General features: G+C 37.9%; 1 protein-coding gene across 1 annotated transcript in view; it reads left to right on the top strand.

The window, feature by feature from the left end:
• LOC150091361 (protein mono-ADP-ribosyltransferase PARP4-like) overlaps positions 1–24,812 on the top strand; it is a 577,845-nt gene that overhangs the window by 325,987 nt on the left and 227,046 nt on the right. The window contains exon 19 of the mRNA XM_090390099.1: positions 22,463–22,579. Within this exon, the coding sequence (XP_090246225.1) occupies positions 22,463–22,579 (117 nt within the window). The remainder of the gene's footprint in view (positions 1–22,462; positions 22,580–24,812) is intronic.

The raw sequence follows: 24,812 nt of genomic DNA, 5'->3' as shown, positions 1-24,812 counted from the left end.
GCTAAAAGGAGCAACGATTGATAAAAATAAACAGTTCTCGTGTGGATCTTATGATTCAGAACTAGACAAACGTAATTCAGATCATGACGACACAAATGTATCCCATGCTAAGAGACAAAAAAAAAGAAGGAATGGACAAGACCACTCCTCCCTTTCTAATACTACACTCCTCCACAGACCAACCATTGAGTAAGCTGTCCCCATTTTTGATACAGAAATGTCTCGAAAATGTGGCTGGCCCTCCAAAAATGGTTCGGCGTTTAAGATCCGGAGATTTATTAATCGAAATGACCGAACATAGACATGCTGAGAGGCTATTGAATGTATCCACTTTTGGTGGAATTCCCACGAAGGTTACCCCACATGCCACCTTAAACTCCTCTAAAGGGGTAATATCAGAGTGGGATCTATTGAACGTATCAGAGGATGAGCTTGTGCATGAACTAAGAGATCAAAACTTGGTACAAGCCAAAAGAATTGTTATTAAAAGAGATGGAGAGCCTGTCCCCACACAGACGGTGATACAAACATTCAAAACACCAAATCCACCTACTTCTATTAAAGCTGGTTATCTTAGATGCCAAGTAAGACCATACATTCCAAATCCAGTCCGGTGCTTTAAGTGTCAAAAATTTGGTCATTCCCAAGCTGTCTGCAGAGGTGTAGCCACTTGTGCTAACTGCGGATCAAAAGAGCATACACACATGAACTGTAACACTGAAATGCAAATTTGTCCTAATTGCCATGGTAACCACTCTGCCTTCTCTAAGGAATGCCATCAATGGAAAAGAGAAAAGAATATTCAAAAATATAAGATTGAGCAGAAAGTATCCTATCAAGAAGCTAAAAAACATTTTGCAGTACCTGCTAAGTCACCTACATATGCTTCAGTTACCCAACGGCCACGTTCAGTAGAAACTCAGACAGACTGCTCAGTCCCTCCAAATATCTCAATATCTGGTTGGGCTAAATCACTCCTCTCCTCATCAAAGGAAAACCTATTCCTAAATATGCTACTCGAGAAGCAAATACTCCTGTAACAATACCTCCGGATAAGAAGCCTAATGAGAAACCAAATGAACGAGCCAAGACCCCTGAAAGAAGCAACACTACTAAATTTATATCCGATACCATGGATATTGATGAAAAGATAGATGAAGATGATTCAATTCTTGAGATTCATCCAGAGGATGACATTGACACGGGTAGGCCAATCTTCCCAAAAAAAGAAAAAGCAAAAGTAGACAAATGCAAACAAAAAAATCCGCCGTAAGAAACCAAACCCTCCATTTAAAACCAAACAATGCACACAGTGATTCAATGGAATCGTCGTGGTTTCGTGCAAATTTAGATGACCTCTATGATCTCCTAAGTGAATATAAGCCTGTCGCAGCATGCATACAAGAAACAAACCTGACGAATGCAGTATCTCTAACAATTAAACACTTCACCATGTATAGAAAAGATAGAAACTGCTCTAATGCAGTACACGGAGGAGTAGCGCTGTTAGTAAACTCTTCAATTCCCTCCAGACCTGTTCCCTTGCAAACACTGTTGGAGGCAGTTGCAGCCCGTATCACCATTGGCATAACGATAACATTAGTCTCATTGTATCTGTCACCAAACCACACTTACACCCTTGCTGATTTAGATGACCTAGTAGGACAAATACCTGCTCCTTTCTGTATTCTGGGTGACTGGAATGGTCATAACCCCCTATGGGGCTCTCAACAACTTGACTGCAGAGGACAAATAATTGAGAAATTCTTGGATAAACACAATCTAACTATTTTAAACACCGGTGATCACACATATGATCATGTACCATCTGGCTCAAGCTCTGCCATTGATCTAACAGTATGTCCTCCAACAATATTTCCTCTCATAGACTGGACAGTTACTGACAACCCTCTTGGTAGTGATCACTTTCCGATCATCTGTAATTTCTGTACAAGTTCTCCTCCGATCAACAGAATTAGAACAATTTGGAAATTTGATAAGGCCAACTGGGGTAAATATCAAGAAATAGCTAATTTAGATACCACTATCATTGCAACTGACAAGATTGATTCTGCAGTAAGCTATATTACACAACGAATAATGACAGCAGCTGAATCCACTATCCCGAAATCATCATTTAAAATCCGACTCCATCCAAAAATGTGGTGGAATGAAGCATGTAGCATTGTTAAAAGAGAAAGAAATAAATCCTGGAATCAGTTTAGAAAACATCCAACCACAACCAACTTTCTAAAGTTTAAAAGAGCAAGGGCTAAGGCTCGTCATATAAGACGAATGAGTAAAAAAGAAGCATGGGCACGCTATGCTGCCACAACAAACAGATTCACAGATACTGCTACAGTCTGGAAAAAAATCAAACGTATCAATGGCAAATACTCACTTGCTATTTCTCCGATTCTATTTCTGAAAGGAAAGGAAATTTCTGAACCTGAGGAACTTGCTAATGCATTCGGCTCGTCTTTTGAATCACTCTCAGCTGTTTCTGCCTATGAACCAGCCTTTCAGATGCTAAAATGCAGTACAGAAAAGTATAAACTGAATTTTAATACCACTCTCCAACATTCATACAATCTGCTGTTGACCATGACTGAATTGCTTAATGCGCTCACAAAAGTGAAAAACAGTGCCCCAGGTCCTGATGGAATTTATTACACAATGATTTCCCATTTAAGTGAAAGATCATTAAGTGCTCTCTTACTACTCCATAATAGAATTTTCTTAGAGGAATATTACCCCACCAGCTGGTGCCATTCTTATGTGCTAGCCTTTCCGAAACCAGGAAAAGACCACACAGATCCAACAAACTATCAACCTATCTCCTTAACAAGTTGCTTGGGAAAAACAATGGAAAAAATACTTAACACCCGACTAATGTGGTACTTGGAGACTCAAAACATTCTGAGTCCAAGCCAGTATAGTTTTCGGAGAAGTAGATTGACGCTTGATCTCATTATCAAAGCGGAAGCAAATATTCAGAATGCCTTTCTAAGAAACGAACACTTTGTTATGATATGCATTGACATCGAGAAAGCATTTGATACAACTTGGCGTTATGGGATTCTTCGGGACTTACGTAAATCTGGCCTTCGGGGTCATCTCCCGAAATTTATTCAGAACTTCCTATCTAACAGATCCTTCCAAGTCCTCTATCACTCGTCACTTTCTGGAACATATGTTCAAGAAGAGGGAGTTCCCCAGGGCTCAGTGCTGAGTGCAACACTTTTTGCCATCAGGATCAATTCTATAACCAATTGTATACCTAACACAGTTGATGCATACCTGTATGCTGATGACCTTGCCATCTCATGTCATTCTCAAAATATGCGACTTATTTCTGAATATGTGACTTATTTCAAAATTTGCGACTTATTTGTCGTAAACGTACAAGTCACCATTAATAGAATAGTCTCTTGGGCCAAAAACAATGGCTACAGAATTTCTAAATCAAAAACAACTGCAGTACACTTCTGTTGTAAACGTACATTGCATCCTGATCCAAACCTTCAGTTAGACTCCCATTGTATTACATTTCAACCAAGTACTCATTTTCTTGGTATAATACTTGATAAAAAATTAAACTTCCTTGAACATATAAAATATATTCATACCAGCTGTCTTAAGAAACTAAATATTCTCAGAGTAATCTCCTCTATGTCATGGGGTGCAGATCGGTACATGTTGCTACATTTATACCGCTCATTAATTAGATCCCGCTTAGACTATGCATCTCCTGCATACGTCTCAGCCAGGCCAAGTGTACTGAAATGGCTTGATCCCATTCATCATAGTGCACTTCGAATAGCACTGGGTGCCTTTCGTACATCTCCCATTTTAAGTCTATATAGGGAAGCGCCGACCGGGCTAGCCTGGTGGGTAAAGCGCCTGCCTAGCAACCCAAAGGTCGCGGGTTCGAATCCCGCCTCGGGCTTGGATCAAAGTACTGAAAAAAACCTTGGGAGGTGCACTATGGCCACAGAAGCCGATGCGCCAATAACTAAAAAAAAAAAAAAAAAAATATAGGGAAGCCAATGAACCGCCGCTAGACCTTCGGCGACAAATTCTTCTCCTAAATTATGCCGCAAAAATCAGCAGCTTTCCACATCACCCGATATAGCAATATCTCTTCAGACCAAAATGGGAAAACCTCTATCGAACTAAATCACGTCCCAACAAACCATCTGGCATTAGGCTTCAAGCTCTAAACACTAGCTGGGGACTCAGCATGAATAACATAATGCAGGATACTAGCATGCAAATCCAGCAATGGCAAATACCTACGATAGATATTGAAAAATACTATCAGAAATGGGGAAAGAATAATCTTCCAGATATTAACATCAGACAATTACATCTGGCCCACTCCACTCAGTTTAGGAGTTACGTGCAGCTATATACAGATGGATCCAAGACTGCCAGTAAGGTTGGTACAGCTGTAGTCCTGCCGGATGCTATCATCACCAAACAGCTTCCCTTAGAATGTAGTAATTATACTGCTGAGTTGTATGGTATTTTACTAGCCCTGGAGAAATTAAAAGAAGCCTCATATACTCAATCCATAATATATACCAATTCATTAAGTGCGTGAATTGTATGCAATGTAAACGCCCCAACAGTCATCCTCTGGTACAACAAATCTGGACTCAGTTAATGGCAATTCATGCACGTGGTCACCGCATAATTTTTTGTTGGATTCCTGGACACTCTGGAATCCCAGGAAATGAACAGGCAGATTTAGCTGCCAAAAATGCTTCAAATCCTATTTCTTCCAATTTCAGGACACCTTATGTTGACTATAAATCCATTATACAGCAGATCTCTAAAGAACTGTGGAAATATATATGGGAAAAGAAATAAATAATAAACTTTTTGAAATAAAGAAAGAACCCAAACAGTGGCACTCCAGTCTGAGAGGAAATAGAAAAGAAGAAACTGTACTAGCACGACTGCACATTGGTCACACATACCTCACTCACAGTTATCTATTAAGAAAGGAAGATGCCCCACAATGCAGTAACTGTTCATGTCCACTCACTGTAAAGCATATCGTTATCGAATGCCCGCTATATCTAAGAGAACGAAAAACTGCTTTCTCCTTACTTTTCAAAAATTGCAATCAATTAACACTACGTAATGTTCTAGAAGATCATCAAGATATGGATGACGTTTTTGTTTTCCTAAAATCGATTGATAAATATCACCTTGTTTAAATTTTTATCAGAATCAGCATCAACAACAAAGATATACTAGTCAGAAATCAGTGCATTATAGCCACAGTTGCTGATGCACCAACAAACCTAACAACAACAACAATAACACAAAGCTGAAACAAATGACAGTGTGTCACCCCCTGGTTGTTTGGCACTTTTTCTCTTTATGTTATATGTTTTTTTACTTAAGTAACAAACGCGAGGGAATAAAAATGTAGTATTTCATCAAAGGTATAATGAGTTTTATGAAATGAATAAATAAATATTACAAGCATAGTTCCGTCTAATTTTTTTCGCCTATGGATGGAATGAACATTACTACGGGCACTTGGAATATGCTGTTGCATAAATGAACATTAAAAATGAGTAAGGAATGTAAATTTGTGATTTCCACATTGGGTGGCTGCCCAGGTGCTCACCTGAGAGAGAATCCTGATCACAAGTGCCATTTTAACAACCGGTTCGCCAAACTCAACAAAAAATTGGGTATTGGTTCTGCCGAACCAGTGCAAACCGGCTGAATCCCGCCACTGGTCTGGAGGCTTAATTTTAGGAAGAAGTTGCTAGAATGAGTACAGAGAAGGGCAACAAGATTGGTGAGAGGAATAAATGGGTTCTCTTACCAGGAAAGGCTTAAATTCTGTGAGTTGCTGCATCTGGAGACTAGGCACCTGTGAGGTGATCTGATTGAGGTGTTACAAGGCCTTGAATGGTTTGAGCAGGCTCAGTGCTGATGGGATACTTCCACTTCCTGAGATTAAGAGCCTAAGGGGGCATAGATTCAAATTGAGGAAAGACAGTTGTAGTGTTGATGTGTGGAAGTTTGCCCTTAGCCAGTAGGTTGCTGGAACAGACTTCCATCTGTTGTTGTGGAAGTTGATAGCTTAAATAAATTTAAGTCTGAACTAGACAAACATTTGGAGTAATGGGTGAAATGTGAAGGTTTTTGGGGTTTTTTTGGCTTATGCTCTATAACAGCATTTCTCAAACTGTTCCTCCGAACACTAGTGTTCCCTGAGATATGAACAAGTGTTCCATGAAAAATCGTAATTAATAATTAAAAAAATAAAATAAATAAATTTTTCATATTTGTAGCATACACCACTTTTGTATCATTATAATATTCAACATAATTTTTTTTTCGGTTCTTAATATACTGGCATACACTAATAATCAAATAGACTGTGGAATACTTTATTTTGGTGGGCTTTGCCTAGAGAAGATGCGTAGAGGTAATAACACCTATGAAAAAGTAGCAATGTGGTGATCTACTATGCCATTCCTGGCGATTTAGCCTGGAGTACATGTGTTGAAGTAGAGGAGGAAACGAACCGATATCACAACTAAATTCACTTCCTTGTATAATTATTTTTTGATAATTATTAATATTTCAAAATATTATTATTAAAATATGTGACCATGGATTTGTGGTTGCAAAACTTAACTTTAAAATGAGAAGCAAAGTACTTCAAGTAGTGTAACTATGATCTATGAAAATGAACACAATATTGTCACACTTCAAAGTGAGGATGAACAATCGCAGCCTTTTGTTCCCCAAAAATCGGAAGTGAAAAAACTGCAACCAACTAATAAAAGACCAAAACGAAAGTATAATAACAGTTATTTGAATTTAGGCTTTACATGTGTTGGTAATAAAGATGCTCCTGATGCACAGTGCATCATAAGTAATAAAATATTAGCAAACAGTTCTTAGACTCCCACTAAACTTGTATTTCGTAAATGTTCCACGAATGTGTTGTGAGATGAAAAGTGTTCCATGACTAAATGTGACTCTATTGTCAGAGAAACGGGGAACATGCTTTGTAAAAAGAATAGGTGGAACAGGACCAGGGTATGTCTGCCAGGGGCAAAGGTTGATGACATTGTAGAGCGGATATCATCTTTTAAGGGCACAAAAGGTGATATAGTTGTACACATTGGCACTAATGATATTAAGAGTAGGAGACCGGCGGAATTACTTAAACAAGTACAGGTTACTGTTGAAAAAAAGCCGTGAAGTAGGGTTGAATTTGAAAGTGTCTGCAATTCTGCCCAGACACGGTAGGAGGGAGTATATGATGAGAGCCATGTCGATCAATTCGGCCCTGGAAAGTTTGTGCAAGGCTCAAGGGGTAGAATTTTTTTCAGCCTGGTCTGTACTTGTTAACAGGAGAGACTGCTTCTACAGGGATGGGATACACTTAAATAGAAAGGGTGCAAGAATATTTGCTGATGCTATCGAGGCAGTGTTAGGTGGGTCGGAAAACTGCTAGCTTGGGGGGAGACAAAGACAAATAGATTAACAATAGCCACTGGCAGAGGTGAAAGAGATTCTTGCACTGCTTCTATTGAAATGAGCAGCAGCCTGGAAAACAAGATGCAGGATATTTCAGAGACTGCTGGGAGTCATCATGGAACAAGTAAACACATGGGTTGTATTAGGGCAGCTAAGAATAAGAACAGGTGCATGTATACTTGCATGTACACCAATGCTAGGAGTTTGGTAAATAAATTTGATGAATTTGAGGTATTGCACAAAACATCAAAGGCAGATATTGTTGGGATATCAGAGACGTGGTGTCACTCAGATATAAGGAATGCAGAACTGAAATTTGGGGAATACAATGTGTATAGAAAGGATAGACAGGACAGGAGGGGAGGAGGGATTATGCTATTAGTTAAGAAACACATAAAATCTAAGGAAGTGAAGCCAGTCGACATCGCTGGACAGTGCAGTGTCGAGTCAGTTTGGTGTGACATAAACATTGGGAGATCAAAATTTGAGAGTAGGAGTGTGCTATAGGCCTAATGACTCTGATGAGTATAATAAGATACTGTACAGAGTGGGCCAGTAAATCAGAGAGTCTTATAATGGGGGATTTTAATTTCCCAGATATTGACTGGAATTTGTGGTTTGGTCAGTCACACACTAGCAAGGCTTTTGTGGATTTATTGGATGATTGTTTTCTACATCAGCATGTTTGGGAGGCAACTAGAGGGAGCAATACTCTTGATCTGATTATCAGTAGTGATTCTTCATGCATTAAGAATCTGCAGATAAAGGAACCACTAGGTGGCAGTGATCACAGTGTGCTGAAGTGGAATTTACTCAGAGGTAACTACCATTAGGGGTAAAGGGAAGGGTTATTGCTTTCGTAAAGGCGACTACGATGGACTGAGACAGTATTTAAATTCTATACAGTGGGACCAACTGATGATGTTACCAACAGCAAATTCAAAATGGAAAGCATTCAAAGAACTAATCTTGGAAGCTACCAGGCTTTACATACCAACTAAGAAATACTGTTCAAGGTTCAGGCCTAAATGGATGTCAGATGAACTAATGAGACATATGGCAGAGAAAAAATGCATGGGATACATACAAATTAATGGGTGACATGGAAGCCTATGATAGATATAAGTTGGTCTGTAACCAAGTCACAAAGGAGATTAGGCAGGCAAATACAGATTATGAGAAATCCTTGGCAAAGGATGCAAAGAAAAACAGAAAAGAGTTCTTTACCTATTTAAACTCAAGAAGGAAAGGGATGAATCAGATTGGTCCACTGGATATTGATGGTTCAACAGTTGAGGATCCTGCTCAGGTGGCTAACAATCTAAACGAGTATTTTGCATCTACATTCACACATGAGGAGCTATTCAGGAAGGGGAATGTCGTAAGTGAAGTAAACATTGGCAGTGAGCTAGACGATTTTGTAATAACTGAGAGGAAAGTGGAGGAGAAATTGTTGAGGATAAACATAAAAAACTCACCCGGGGTGGATGGGATCTATCCAGTTATATTAAAGGAGGCAGCAAAGGAAGTAAGTAAACCCCTAGCCATAATTATGAGAGCTTCTTTGGACTCAGGGGAGGCACCCATAGACTGGAGATGTGCAAATGTAACCCCAATTCACAAAGGAGGATCAAAGGCTGACACAAGTAATTATAGCCCTGTTAGTTTAACTTCTGTTCCAGGAAAATTAATGGAGGCCCTGGTTAAAGAAGCACTGCCGGATCATCTAGACAAGAATTCAGTTATAGTTCAGACACAGTATGGTTTTGTTAAGGGAAGGTCTTGCCTCACCAATTTGATTGGATACTATGATGTAGTCACAAAAGAACTGGATGCAGGGAATAACTTTGATATTATATATTTGGATCTTAGAAAGGCTTTTGATACTCTTGCACATGGAAGACTGCTGCACAAATTGGAGCAGTGTGGCATTGGAGGCAAATTGCTGCTATGGATAAAGAGATGGTTGAGTAGCAGAAGACAGAGAGTGGTAATAAATGGACACTGCTCAACGTGGACTAATGTTATTAGTGGAGTTCCTCAGGGTTCAATGTTGGGTTCGTTGTTGTTTTCTGTATTTATAAATGATATTGATGATGGTATATGAAGCTTAATGTCTAAGTTTGCAGATGATACAAAGTTGGCAGGGTTGTTAAGGACACTACTGATGCTATGCTGCTGCAACAGGATCTGGAAAGGTTGAGCAGATGGGCTGAGAGGTGGCAAATGAAGTTTAACATTGACAAATGTAAAGTACTACATATGGGAAACAGTAACCCCAGAGCAACGTATCAACTCTGCGGTACTACACTGGCAGTGGTAGAGAATGAAAAGGACCTGGGGGTAATTGTGCAGGCCGATATGAAGTTCTCTGAGCAGTGCAGACAAGCTGCAAGAGTAGCTCATGGTGTCTTGTCAATGATATACAGGAATATCTCTAGCAGGGACAGGGAGGTGATTATTCCCTTGTATAAGGCAATGGTCAGGCCACACCTTGAGTACTGTATATAGGTCTGGAGGCCTCATTTCAAGAAGCATGTAGAGCTGCTGGAACACGTACAGAGAAGGGCAACAAGATTAGTGAATGGAACAAAGGGTTGCTCTTACGAAGAAAGGCTTAAGTTTTGCAAATTACAGAGTCTAGAGACTAGGCACCAGCGAGGTGATCTGATAGAGGTGTATAAGGCCTTGTATGGTTTGAGCATGCTCAATGCCAATGGGATTCTTCCTCTTGCTCAGAATAATCACCTGAGAGGGCATAAATTCAAATTGAGGAAAGACTGATGTAGGATAGATGTGCGGAAATTTGCCTTTAGCCAGCGGGTAGTTGGGTGGTGGAACAGACTTCCATCACTTGTTGCACAGCCTGTACTTGCAGATCTAATGGATGTCTTCAGACATCCATTAGATCTGCAAGTAGAGGCTGTGCCTAATTGAATAGCTGTTATTAGTGTGAATGGTGATCCAACAGAATATTAGGGAGGAGATCATAATTCAATGATCACTGAGTGTGTGTGTGGTTATATACAAGTAGTAGGCATGTGATTTGTGTTGGCTCAACAGAAAAAAGCAAAAAAACAACTTCTGCAACAGACAGACAGCATAAAATGAAAGCAAAGCAAAATATGATTTAAATATATGGAACGTAAAAGATGATACACACTTCAATGGCAGATATAAAAAAAAAAAGAAAAAAAAAATTGTGCATATTATATAGTTAAATTCATGATAAATACAGTGAGAATAGGAAACAAAGTAAATAATGTACAAAATAGCAAAAAAAGGACACTAGAACTTTGAGAAGGAGAAAAAAAAGTAGAATAAGAAGAATATAGTTTCTTCCAACACATTTCTAAAACTAATGGCTCATTAGAAATAAAAGTAAGGATATAGAAAAGTAAAGGAAATTTGAAAAAATGGGATGGCTCAGGCAATTCAGGACCCCCAAACTACACTTTTATCTTCTTTTCTCCTTCTCAAAGTTTTAGCATCCTTTTCTGCTATATTTGTGTTATTTATTTCCTTTCTTATTCTGGGCTATATTTATTGCAAATTTAACTACACACTACCCAATTAAAATTTTTTTTCGTGTCTCCCTCTTAGGTCTCTATAGTCTTTTACATACCATATATTTCCATCTTATTTTGTTTTTATGCTGTCTGACTTTTGCAGTAAGTTCTTTTTATGCTTTTTCTTTTTTGTTCCTGTGTTGAGTCAATCATAAATCACATGCCTACTGCTCGTATCCTCCCACATATATATCCCCGTTTGGCCTTAACCTCATAAATTTATTCTAAATTCACTAATTTTTAATCCTTTTGTTTTACCTTTATTTCTTGACATGTGATTTGCATCATAAACGGAGACTTCTTGTAGGCTTGCTCCATAACCGCGGCATCTATGGTTAATTACTCCTTACATCCTTTGCTCAGATGCTTGCATCCTTTCTGCTGTTCGGCCATTATGTTCTGGCTCTCTAAGTGGTCTGATATCTTCCTGGTTATGCAACTAGTCAGGATATTGAACATTGTTGGGAGGCAGGTGATTGGCCTATATTTTGCTGGGTTTCTTGTGTCTTCATCTTTAGGCTTCAGATATGTGATTCCTTGAGTGAGAAACTTCGGGATTGTCTCTAGGTGCTTTATCATTCGGGAGAACTGCTCTGCCAGGTGCTTGTGTGTGCAAGTCAGCTTCTTGTACCAGTAGTTGTGGACATTATCGGTGACATTATCTATTCCTGGAGTTCAGCAGTTGTGAGAGTTCTTGATCGTCTGTTTTACTTCTTCTTCCTGAATCTCCCACCCTTTCATTTCTTGTATGTCCTTGGTTTTCTTGCTTTCTAGTTCTATCCAGGTGGCTCGGCTTTTATGTCTTACTTCCCTCCTCCATATGCTTCCCCAGAACTCCTCAATCATCTTCTTCTCGGGTGGTCTGTTCCCTTCTTTCCCGCCTTCTCTGAGATTCCTGTAAAAGCCTCTTTGGTCCTTATGACCAAACCTCTTTGGTCCTTGTTTATTTTCCTCTGCGAGCTCTCTTTGTATCGGCGTAGTCTCTTGCTGAGTGCAATGAGGTTCTACTTCAATGTATCCAAATACTCTCCTATTCTCTGATTTTTTTGTCTTATGTTTACTGTGGACGCTGTCTCTCTTGAGGATGCTCTTCACTTTTCTAATTAATTTCTTACTCCTATTGCCCCATTGGTACTGGGTCAGTTGGCCTATCTTGACTCTTAATTCTTCTATTTTCTGCTGAAGTCTTCTTTCCCAAGCTGGTGGGGCGTCTCCGTAGCCAGGTGGGAAGGAGCAGCAGTGCATAGTACACGCTTCTTGATTAGACCGGGATTCGAGCCCATCACCACTAAATACGGAGGATGCGGAAAGGTCAGGGAATGACCACCGCATATCCCAGAGAAATATGGCCTTAGTTGCTAATGCTCCTAAAAACCAAATAACAACAACAACCAAGCTGGTGGTTTCTTCTGTTTTTGGTTCTTCTGGTGCTGGTCTCTCACTTCTCTTCCATTAATCCTCGTGACTGGTACCGCAGCACAATACATGGCATCCAGTGTTGCACCATTTCTGTCGAGGTAATGTGGTATTATGTGCCGATTTAGATGGTCTGTGACTCTCCACAAGGTTCTATTCAGCCTCTGCTTTGGTATCACGTGAGTCTTTGTGGGGTCCATTCCTTCGAATTCTGTTAGGGCCTTCTTCCACTCGTCCTCTATTCTGGATATCACGACCTCATCTCTTTCCACTTCAGCTGCTGTGGGTTGTATTTCTTCTTGCTTTTCCTCCTCTGATTCGGTGGCAGTATGTTCTTCCTCCTCTGGTTCCGTATTCTTTTCCTTTGTAGTTGATCACTCATTTCCTGCTTGATTTTTTCCAAGATTGCAGAAGCTATCAGGTTCTATGCTTGCACGATGTATGTATGTATTCATTTCGATGATGCATTGCCGTTTTCTCCCTTCCCGGGTGGCCACTAGCGCAGTTGCGCAGGAAGCACTTCCAGTTGGTGGGGCTGGATGGTCTTGCCCTTTTCTTGTGGTAGCCATACGGGGGACAATGCCACTCATTTCACTGTCTTCCTCGGGAGACCGTCTCTGATTTTTCGAACCGACCCCTATGCCTAAGGCCTGAATGCTAGTGACTTTATCCTTTATTTTATTATTATTATTATTATTAGCTATATGGTGCAAGGAAGCCTGAGGCTTATGCTGCACCAGCCAAAAAAAAAAAATTTCTGAATTACCCTGAGAGAGTGAGAGAGAGACAGAAGTAGAATGGAATCACCAAGAAAGAGAAGAATGATGATGTCCAGCTCAGAACCCTGGGTGTGCCAAGCCCATACTCACCAGATGTGAGCCCCCGGGTGGAGGACTACGATCCCAAAGACATATTCAACATTGATGAAACAGGTCTATTTTTTTAATGTTTGCCAAACAAGACACTGACTTTTAAAGGTGATAAATGTGTAGGAGGTAAAAATAGTAAGGAGAGAATTATAGTCTTGGTTAGTGCAAATATGGCTGGTAATGAAAAACTGAAGCTTTTGGTATTAGACAAAAGTAAACAACCCTGATGTTTCAAAGGAGTAAAGTCATTAGAGTTGGACTACAACTGCAACAAAAATAAATTGTATGTGTACCCTGCACATGAAAGATGCTTTATGTGTTTATCTTTGACGATACCTACTAAATTTCAAACAGCTAGAACCGAAATCATGAACTATATATTTTATGCTCATGCATGCTACTTACTCTACTAAATTAGTGTTAGTGATAAATAGGATATACACGCCCACTGCTTATTCTACTGAATCAATGTTTGGAAGAGATTAGACCAATAGTCTAATTACCCATTTGATTGTAGCCATTTGCTGAATAGTATGATTGCAACAATACAATTTGTATTGTCACAATCATACTGTCATGCTTTGTCACAAATTGCACATGCATTGCTATAAGATCTGCAAGAAATGACAGTATCCATGCATAATACATTATTGAAACTATGACTTGGCTCAGGATCTCAAAGAGTACAAGTGCGAGATGTTAATGCTGCACATTCCATTTCACAATGAGGAAACAAAGATACTGTCAGAGACAAAATATGTCAAGATCTACGACGACAATGAAGAGCTCATACTAGATCATAAATTGTACGAATCAGACATGGACATTTGCAAAACAATTGAAATATGTAAGATAATGTGTCAAGACAATGATGACGTTGATCCTGAAGAAGAATGCAGTAATGACCTGCATAGCCTTGTAATGCGACTGCAAGATGAAGATCCCTTTCAAAACTTTTGCAATCATTGCAAAGAAACATTAAAACTTGATGACCAATGAGGACTTTTGCAACTTAATGAGAATGACCAATGGCAAGAAAAAGATTCTACTCATACATGTAATTTGGAGTCTGTTATCTCCCAATTACAAACTGTTTCAGATATTCTTGACTGGCCCAGCTGGTTGCAGAAAAATGTTTATGATTCGCCTCTTGATGGAAATATATACAACCACTTCAGTAATACAGATGGGTACTGTAATGTAATGATCTTGGATGTGTTCAGAGCTGGTTTATGCCAGCTATGAGCACATCAAGATCACTGCTCTCAAGATATCCATTTTTCCAGTTGCCAAAAGGTTTCTGCCACAGGTGGGAATGGTTAGCCCAAAGCCACCAAAGTGGTGTGCCCCAAATCATAAACATTTTTCTGCCACCAGCTGGTTTATGCCAGCTTTGAGCACATCCATGATCACCTCATATGATCCTTTATGCGATCTCCTTTCTTGACTCTGTTTTTCTTTGTTATGAAACAGAAATGATGTCATTTCCGTCCGAAATTTAGTAAATGCCGCCAAAGATGTTTACACATCAAAAAGCTTGGATGACAAGTGAAATTTTGAACAGTGGATTTTAAATTCGATAGAAAGATGAAAGAAAACACAAAAAACACGTTGATTGTTGAAAACTACCCTGCCAACCTTCACTCGGTTATTTCGAAACTTACAAGTGTGAAGCTTGTTTTCTTCCCTCTAAATATCTCATCTAAACTGCAGCCAATATACCAAGGCATTATCAAGAATTTGAAAATGCACTACCGAAGGTGATACTGAAAAAAATTATACTGGGAATAGAGCCCAACCAACCTATAGATTCTGTTATTGATTTGCGAATGTGCATATGAGAGTTGGAAAAAGTGTGGAGTCAAGATATGATGGAAATGATTTAGAATTGTTTTGCTGAAACGCCAATTAACAGCAATGAGAGGGATGAACTGCTACATGACATCAAGCAATCTTGGAAGAACTCTAAGCGAGAGGTCTAATCAGAAGTTGTTCTTGACGAGGTTTTAGGAGTTGATAATGATATCATAGTAGCTGAATATCCAAGTATTCAGCTGGAATACTCCCCAATATTTTGTAGAGTATTCAAATAACTAGTGACAATATCGATGATGAGTTTGATGAAAATGAGGCAATGAGGGCAATATTAAACCATCCAAACGTGAAATATTGGCAGCATTTGAAACTTTGAGTTTAGGCCTTCAGTGTGAAGAAAATGTGCCAGAAAATATATTTGAGTGTTTAAACAAATGCAAACATTTTTATGAACAATATGCAGTAAAATCCAGTGTACAACAAAAAATAACCAAATATTTTACGACCTAATTCTTAAAAATGTACTAACATATTGTGTGCATCATGTAAGTACTTCTGCACATTTCTTAATATGTATGTATTAATCAATTAATTGTTTTAAAATTAAATTTATTTAATTTATTCCTGCTTATTTCTGATATATTTTCCATTTTTTACTTTATTTCTGATTGTTGAAATTACAATATTTTCATTGTTGAAAAGGTCATATTTCTTTATAACGAAATTTCTGTTTAACGAATTTTTTCAAGCGAACAATCAATTTTGTTATATAGAGATCCAGCTGTATACATTGTTGAATGGAATAACAAGAAAGTGGTAATAAGAAAGTAGAAAAATCTAGTTTTATCAGTTCCAATTCATTCAATTCAGGTTTTAATTTCTCATATTATTAGTGTCAGCTGTAAAGTTCACAAACCATTTTATAAAACCCCCTTTTAATCCTTGTAATTTTTATTTTGTTTATAAAATTTTACTTTCATTTATTTTGGTAACAAAAAATTTTATTCTCATTTTTATTTATGTTTATGCTTTCTACCCTTCGGCATTGGCATGTGTGTGAGAGGTCAGTTTTGTAAGTTGTGTGGCAACATTTTGATTTTGTCAATTTTGTAACTATTTTATTAATTTTATAATTATTTATTTCTTATTATGCATAATTTTTTAGTTATCTTCTGTCTTCTGCCACTCTCTATTTCCTCACTTTCTTTCCTTATTATTATTTTTTTTCTTGCTTTTCCACACACACACACACACACACACACACACACACACACACACACACACACACACACACACACACACACACACAATACATTCCCATTATAGCACTTCAGATGGGGATAGATCTAAAGAGCACTGTGAACAGGAAATTGTTATAAGTAGAATCCCTTTTTAGGAAGAGTGTGTTGAATTAAACAACAAGAAGAGATAAAAAACTAAACTAAGACTATGCAAATATAACAATAAATGGCTAGAGATTGAGTTGCAAGGAGTTGTCATTCTACCTTCAAAGCTTGGTGTTAATATGAAATAAATATCATATGCATCAGTTTCTATAAAATGAACACACTGCACTATAAATGATTCTTAGAGTTTAGTTTCTGTTTTCGCTTTACCAAAACTGAAAATCAAGAGGAAGAAAGGACAGTTATATCCATGTTTCTTCCTTACTGAGATCTTAAACAAAGTGATATACGCATTTTACAAAGGGAAAGCATTTTTAATAGGTTCGTTATATACTTTAAAAAAAACAAATGTATACCACATCATGGGATTGACCATGGGGTGCAAGAAGAAGGGCTCCAGATGCCAATAAGTTGTGACTGAATGATTTCCTAATAAGTGATTTCTAATTCTTTTATCTCTCTGCTGTTAAGAAATCTTTTTATTTAATTACAGCTCTTGTTTCAAAAGTACTGGAGCAAGAAATGAAAGCCACAGTTATTATTATTATTAGCTATATGGTGCAAGGAAGCCTGAGGCTTATGCTGCATCAGCCAAAAAAAATTTCAGAATTATCCTGAGAGAGAGAGAGAGAGAGAGAGAGAGAGAGAGAGAGAGAGAGAGAGAGAGAGAGAGAGAGAGAGAGAGTCGGAAGTAGAAAGGAATCACCAAGAAAGAGAAGAATGATGATATCCAGCTCAGGACCCTGGGTATGCTAAACCCGTACTCACCAGATGTGAGCCTCTGGGATTTTATTACTAACTCATACTAACATTTAACTTTCCTACTAATCTTCTCATGGTCTTACCTGGTTTGATTACCAAGAGAAGGTTGGTAGGAGTTAGTTATAAAAACTATGAGAAATAAAGAAAGGTGGCTTTCTTTATTTATGGGCACCTCCGTAGCCAGCTGGGCAGGAGCAGCAGTGCATAGCACACGCTTCTTGATTAGACCGGGGTTCGAGTAACCAGCAAATACAGAGGATGCAGTAAGGTCAGGGAATGACCACTGCATATACCTGGAGCAATATGGCCTTAGTTGCTTATGCTCCTAAAAATCAAATAACAACAAGCTTTCTTTATTTTTAATGCCTCCTGTGGCCTGGCCGGAGACCTTGGCAGAAAATTTAATCTACCAAGTGCTGTAAGGAGAAAATATGGAATATACCAATAGTGATTCTTATGTGACCACGGTCCCATAAAATTCTAGAGAACAGGAAGATCATAACCCATCCTATGGCAAAAGGCAAAAGAAAGATACAGACCAGAATATCTGGTCTGTATCTTTCTTTTGATAATACATTCACTGACTGGCCAGCTAGTCAGCAAACACTTTTTTTTTTTTTTTTTTGATCCAGAAATGTTTAGAAAATGCTTCTGGTTCACTGACTAAAATCAGGAGACCTGCTTGTCGAAATAATGCAACACAAGCACTCTGAACAATTGCTTATATTGAAAATTGAAAACATTTGGAGGAACTCCCATACAAATGTCTCCCTCCCCATGCCACCTTAAACTACTCAAAAGGAATGATAACAGAATGGGATCTTCTGCATTTATCTGACAAAGAAATTACTCAGGAACTCTCAGAACAAAATGTCATTCAGGTCAAGAGAATCCTAATTAAAAGGAATGGCTCATTAGTTCTAGTTCCAACCAGAAATATCATACTACCGTTTAACTCTTCAAATCCATCAAACTTTTGTAAAAGTGGGATATCTCTAAAACTATAACTGTCATGTCTGAGCATATATACCAAACCCTAGATGCTTCATAATATCAGAAATTTGGGCATTCATGGGCAGTATATTGAGGGAACCCAGATCACAATGGACAGCAATAGTATGTGCTTCATATAGTTGAAGGTTTGCACCCATACTGAATGTTGCACACAGTTTTTACAGTGTCCAAACTGTAGAGATAATAACTCTGCCTATTCCAAAGACTCTGCAACATGGAAAAGAGAAAAAAATGATTCAGCAATACAAAACTGAGCATAAAGTTACCTACCTGAAAGAAAGGAAGGAAACAAAAAAATTCACTAACTACAGTATCATGCAGATATATGCAGAAACTGTCCAAAAACACAAACAAATTACTACCACTACCACTGCAGTTCAAACCAATGTTTCAGTTCCTTCCAAACATATCTATAGTTGATAGGTGTCACTCAATCCTAGCCTCAACACTAAAGTCATCTCTGCCGTCAATTATGGTTATGGTTATTCCTTACGTGTCTCATACTTTACAGCAAGCCAGAAATGTTAAATATCTAGAAACAAAAGACAAACCCTTAAAAAGAGATAAAGCCTGAAAGATACAAGCAGATTATCTTTTGCAAAAAGACAGATAAAAATGGGAAATTAATATAATGCGCATACAGTAGAACAATTGGAATTTTTCAGGTTTCTTTAATAATATTGACAACAATCATGGCTTGATTGATAAATATAATCCAGTAGGTGTCTGCCTTCAATAAATGAGCCTAACTCCACAAGTAAACATAGTAGTGAACCGTTATACAGACAAGACTGATTTCCCTCTAGTGGAGCACATGGCCGAGTGGCTATTTTAACTGACTCCAGAATCCTAAGTAGATGCATCTTTGGAAGCAGTTACAGTGTGAGTCTTAGTCCAGTTTGCATTCACACTTATCTCCCATGATACAGATCAGGGGGCAGTATCTGAGGCATTAATTCTTCAAGACTTGCCTATACATACTGTTGATATGGAGGAAGCTCTTGAATAGTTAGTGACTCAGCTACTGCCCCCCTGATCTGTATCATGGGAGATACACTCCCGCCTAAAAGATTGGAATCACAGTGTATGACAACAGTTTTTGTTAATATATTTTTTTTGAAATTACCTATGAAAATATAAGGTTTAATATAAAAAATAAACACTACAAAGTATTTTAGTATTTTTTTTAGAGAACATTATAGTTTACAGTAAAAAAATATTGTAATGATTAATATTAACAATTATAATGATTTTTCATCAAAATATCCTCCATGAGATTTTATCACTGCCTTACACAGATGTGGCATGCTGGCAGTTAATTTTATAATATTGCCTTGGTCAACATTATTCCAAGCAATCTGCAAGGTTCCCCATAAATTTTGTGAAGATGGGCAGACTTCACAGACTTGATGGTCTGGGTGATCCATAAAAGCTCTATTGGGTTTAAGTCGGGTGATTGGAGTGGCCATGCCATAATTTGCAATGCAAGACAACAGAATGATTACCCAAATGATACTGACCCAAAGTACAGTTTAAAGCTGTCTTGTTATAAAATTTTTTGCACAAAGGCAGAAGTCCAGAGGATACTGCATTATGTTCAAGAATGTTTTATAGCCTTCTTTTCTTAAAATTCCTTCAATTTTGACATTGTCATCTGCTTCAGAAAAACAGAAGCAACCCCCAGATCACAGTGGAACTGCCACCATGCTTGATGTGGGCACTGAACAGTGTGGCACCATTTTTTCTTCAGTTGATCACCTTACATAAACTCTACGCTTTATCCAAAAATTGCAAATTTAGATTCATCCGTCCACAGTACATTTTCCCAATCTTCAATTATCCAGTGTTCATGGTTCTTAGCCCAAGCCAATTGTTTCTTTTGGTTTTAATAAAGATTTTTGACTGCTTTTTTGTTTTTTGCACAATTATGAAGCCCTGCTTGTTTAAGACATATTTTTACAGTGGATGTAGACAAGAGAGTTTCTCTGTTCCTATTGAACTCGGTGTGGATTTCAGGTGAAGTAAGTTGTCAGTTGTGCTTTTCTTCTTCAGTATGACATTCTTCTGACAAATCAGAAGAAGAACATCCTATTGCAGATGGGATTAGCGAAAATCTCGCCCCTGCAGTGGAGCCAGAATGATTCTTCTTCTTCTTTAGGCATATTCCAGCATAAGACAATTCACCAGCCCCTCCAGGTGGGATGGGGGGAGGTCAAGAGACCAGAGAAGTTCCCACTGCAACAGAAGCCAGTAAGATTTTAGCTGTGTTGTAGTACACTCAGGTTTGTGGAAAATGAACAAGATCTGGGGATAATTGTGCAGTCAGATATGAACTTCTCTGAGCAGTGTAAACAGGTTGCACTGCTCAGAACAGAGCAGCACATGGGGGTTTTATCAATGATATAGAGGAATTTTGCTAGAAGGAATAAGAAGATGATTATCCCTTCATATAAGACAATGGTCAGGCCATCTTGAATACTGCATACCAGTCTGGTGGCGTAAATTAAGGATGTTGAGCTGCTGGAGTAGGTATAGAGAATGGTAATGAGATTGGTGAAGGGAATAAAGGGGCACTCTTACCAGGAAATGCTTCAGTTCTGCAAATTATAGCATCTGGAGCCTAAGCACCTGCAAGGTGATCTGATTGACATGTTTAATGCTTTGAATGGATTGAGCAAGCTCAATGCTGATGGGATTCTTTGTCTTGATCAGACTAGCACATGAGAGTGCATAAACTCATCTTGGGGAAGGATGGTTGCAGAATAGATGTGCCAAAGTTTGCTTTTAGCAAATGGGTGATTGATTGCTGAAACAAACTTCCATTTGGTGTTGTGAAAATGGATAGTTTGAATAAATTCAAGGAAGAACTCGAAAGCTGTTGGAGGGGATGGATACATGAGTGGGAAGGGTTTTTCTTCCTTTCTGGTTGATGCTCTATATGCTTGCACCACTAATAATACTAAAATACTAATGTACTGTTCTTGTCTCCTTTCAAGAATGCAATTCCTTAATAAAATTATGCTATACATAATTTAATGTAACTTGTTTCACTTCCTTTTGACATAATTCTTTTTTTCTTGCCAAGGATTATTTATGTCAAGTTAAACAATTTTCAGTTCAAGACAATATGTTCATCAGAATTGTGTAACTAAATTTGTGAAAAGTGCATGTAAGTTTTCAATTTCTTTGTGGTTACAGAGTGATTCAAAATTCACACAATCCATATTGTAGGTCTTAATTTATTATTGACAATTCTGTAGAATATTATTCTAACTGCTATAGTTGCAGAATTCGGCATCCTGAGATGCCCATCAGTCATTACATGTTAACTTTTAGTCACTAATCAGTACTGATTTGTTTACAATGAAAGCAGCAGCATATAATTTTTTCCAGGCATGACATACATTCATAATTGAACATCCAAAATCCCTGTAATTTTTATCTTTTGGGCTATTTAAAAGAATAGTATGCACTAACAACTTTCACATATTGAAAACAACAACAAACTATTATTGCCAAATCTCATCAAACATAATAAAAGTATCTAAGTTGTTCTTTTAGTGGCATAGTGCATGTGCAGGTAAATCAAAAATGTAGAATATTGAGAAAAATAAGCACTTAAATCTTTGTAGAGTGTAATTGGTGTTCTTTAAAGGACTACAGATTATTCTCAGATGAGCTTAGTGTGTTAAGCTGACTGTTTTAAGCGTAGCAATTCAATCTCTGAAGAAGTGGTATAGGACATACAACAAAATGCCTAGAATGATCTGTAGTCCTCTGAGAAATTTTGCCAGTTGAAGCACTTATTTTTCTCACTATTCTCCTTGATAAAAATAGTTTGTGCTTATTTAGGAAGGAGAAAACTTTCAACATTTATTATAATCTCTATTATAATTATAGTCATATGTTTACTCTGCTGTGGGTAATATATGTATGCTATATTGTGGGTAATATATATTTATTATACTATGGGTTGTGTGTCTTTTGAATCACTCTGTACAACTGCAATCTCTAAATGTAATTTTATTCAATTAATTTAAACTTTGCACAACCGGTTATTTATTTATGCTTTGTCTTTATTAAAAAGCTAACATTTGGGATGTTGACGAAGAATCTGGAGCTAATTTGCCAATGTTATCATCATTGCCTCCTTCACCCTTTATCCACACACAGCTATATGATGATGATGATGATGAAGAAGAAGGTATTTTAAATCTTTAATTTGTTGAAAATTTTATTTCTTGTTTATGTCTTTCTCTTTGTCAGTTCCTTCACTTACACAATTCACTGGCTGGCTAGAGTTTATTAAATTATTATTTTACCAATTAATAAAAATTATAAATACAAATCCATGTAACTAATCATAAGCTTCACACAAGCTGTGAAGCATATGATTTTTTCCCTGAGTAGTATGTGCCTTTTTATCATTCACTTCCAGACTAAATCTGGGAGTGAATGATAGCTGGTTTGAATACAACTGTAATAGTGGGTGGGGGAGAATTGAAAAAGAGCCTAAACAGGAGATACAGAGCAAGATGGATGGCTGTCTTAGGATCTTAAACTAGGATGTATCAAAGCCTAGCCTATCCTGAGATGTATCAAAGCCTATCCTAAGATGTTTGGGATAATTAATTAGAATGCAGATGGTACATGTCAGTGGAAAGTTTCAAGTTAACATGATGCTATTTTTTTTTTGCCATCAATAGAGTGATTTGAGGAGCTTATTGTGGTGTGAATAGATGTTTTCTGGTTAGTTGTTGATCAGCACTTGCAACTACTGTATTTTGCTTTTGCAGAGTTGTATAATGGAGGCTATTCCTGTGATCATCTTGACCTGTTTATCTTTTTACATGGATTTATGCCTTCTATCATCTTGGGTTCATTGATTATCTGCTAGTGAACACCTTCTAGGTACATTGAGAGTGGAAGTCAAGAAATGATAGTGTAGCTAAAAAATTGGCACATAACTTTGGAATGTCAGTTGTAACAAACTCTCCAAAAAATGACTTCCCATGCTTAGCAATTAAGATAACTACCTCGCAGCTAGCATGAATCATCTTTTCTTTCAAAGATTCTCTACTGCATAATGAATATTGCTGTATCTTGAGAGCTTTGTGCTAGCTTGATAACTGGCTCAGACCAAAACACAATGATGTACACTATGTAAGATGTTATTTATTTGCACTGGTAATGTTTCTCAAGAAGGAATCAGCTTGCAGCAGTTTTGAAATTTTGTCATTCACTTTCAGTTTTTTATTTTTTTGAGACAACACGATTGACAACATTGCGGAAATTGGAAAATGAGACATGTTATGAGATGAGTGCTGGTGCCGCCATCTACTAGAAGTAAACATGAAATGAAAGAGTGATTGTTCTTCCAGCACTACAGTCAAAGTCAGTGGAAATTTCTGCCAATTCCGAATGTAGCATGAGCTAAACTGCATGTCTCTCCTATGCCTGTCTTGTGGAAGGACGATGGAACAAAGAACAAACATCAAGCTTTGTATTCCAGTAGGAAAATGTGCCACAGAAATGGTTCCAAATGATGAAGCAAGTGTATATAGAGAATTGTCTGTCTCATACGCGTGTGGTCGTGGTATAAATGTTTCACCCATGGAAGAAAATTAGTAGAAGGTAACAAACATCCGGGCCCAGCAAAAACAGTTTGAATGCCAGAGTTGATTGAAAAGGTGTGAGAAACCATTATCAATGACCGATTTGCAACACTCCAAATGATTTTAGAAGATCTGTGTGTTAATAAGGAAACCATTCAATAAATAATAACCCAGAAAACAAAGGTCTGTGAGCAGTTTGTTCCACTTTCATTAACAGATAGTAAACAACAGCCATGAGTTAAACACTGCAGGGAACTCCTTGAAGCCACTGAAAACAACACCCAACTTCGTAAATTTGATCACCGATCGTTATGGGGGATGAGATGAGATGTTTCAGTACGACCCCGCAATGAAGCGACATAGTGTAAAGTGGAAGTCGGCATACTCTCCCAAAACCAAAAAACGTTTATCGAGAAATGTCAAAAATCAAAACCATGCTCATCACTCTCTACAATAGCAAGGGAATTGTGCACAAAGAGTTCAAGTCTAATGCCAAAAGTGTTGCTGCTGCCTACTATCTGGATGTTTTAATATGTTTGTTGCAGCGAGTCCATCACGTGCAGCCTCAGTATGGAGAAGACAGTAGTTGGTTCCTCTTGCATGACCATGCACCAAGTCACAAGGCCCTTATCGTTAGGGAGTTTTTGGCTGGAAAAAAATCATGCATACTGTAGCATTTCCATATTCACCAGATGTAGTCCTATTCAACTTCTTTTTGTTCCCGTAGCTCAAGGCACCACCGAAAGGCTATTATTTTGATGATATTGACACCATTCAATGAACTGTGATGAGAATATTGAACAGTATACCGGTCACAGCCTT

The sequence above is a fragment of the Mastigoproctus giganteus genome, chromosome 1, assembly GCF_048544385.1.
Source record: "Mastigoproctus giganteus isolate SK-2022 chromosome 1, ASM4854438v1, whole genome shotgun sequence".
NCBI lineage: Eukaryota > Metazoa > Arthropoda > Arachnida > Uropygi > Thelyphonidae > Mastigoproctus > Mastigoproctus giganteus.
The sequence above is the reverse complement of the archived record's forward strand: the minus strand, read 5'-3'. Positions and strand labels throughout refer to the sequence as shown.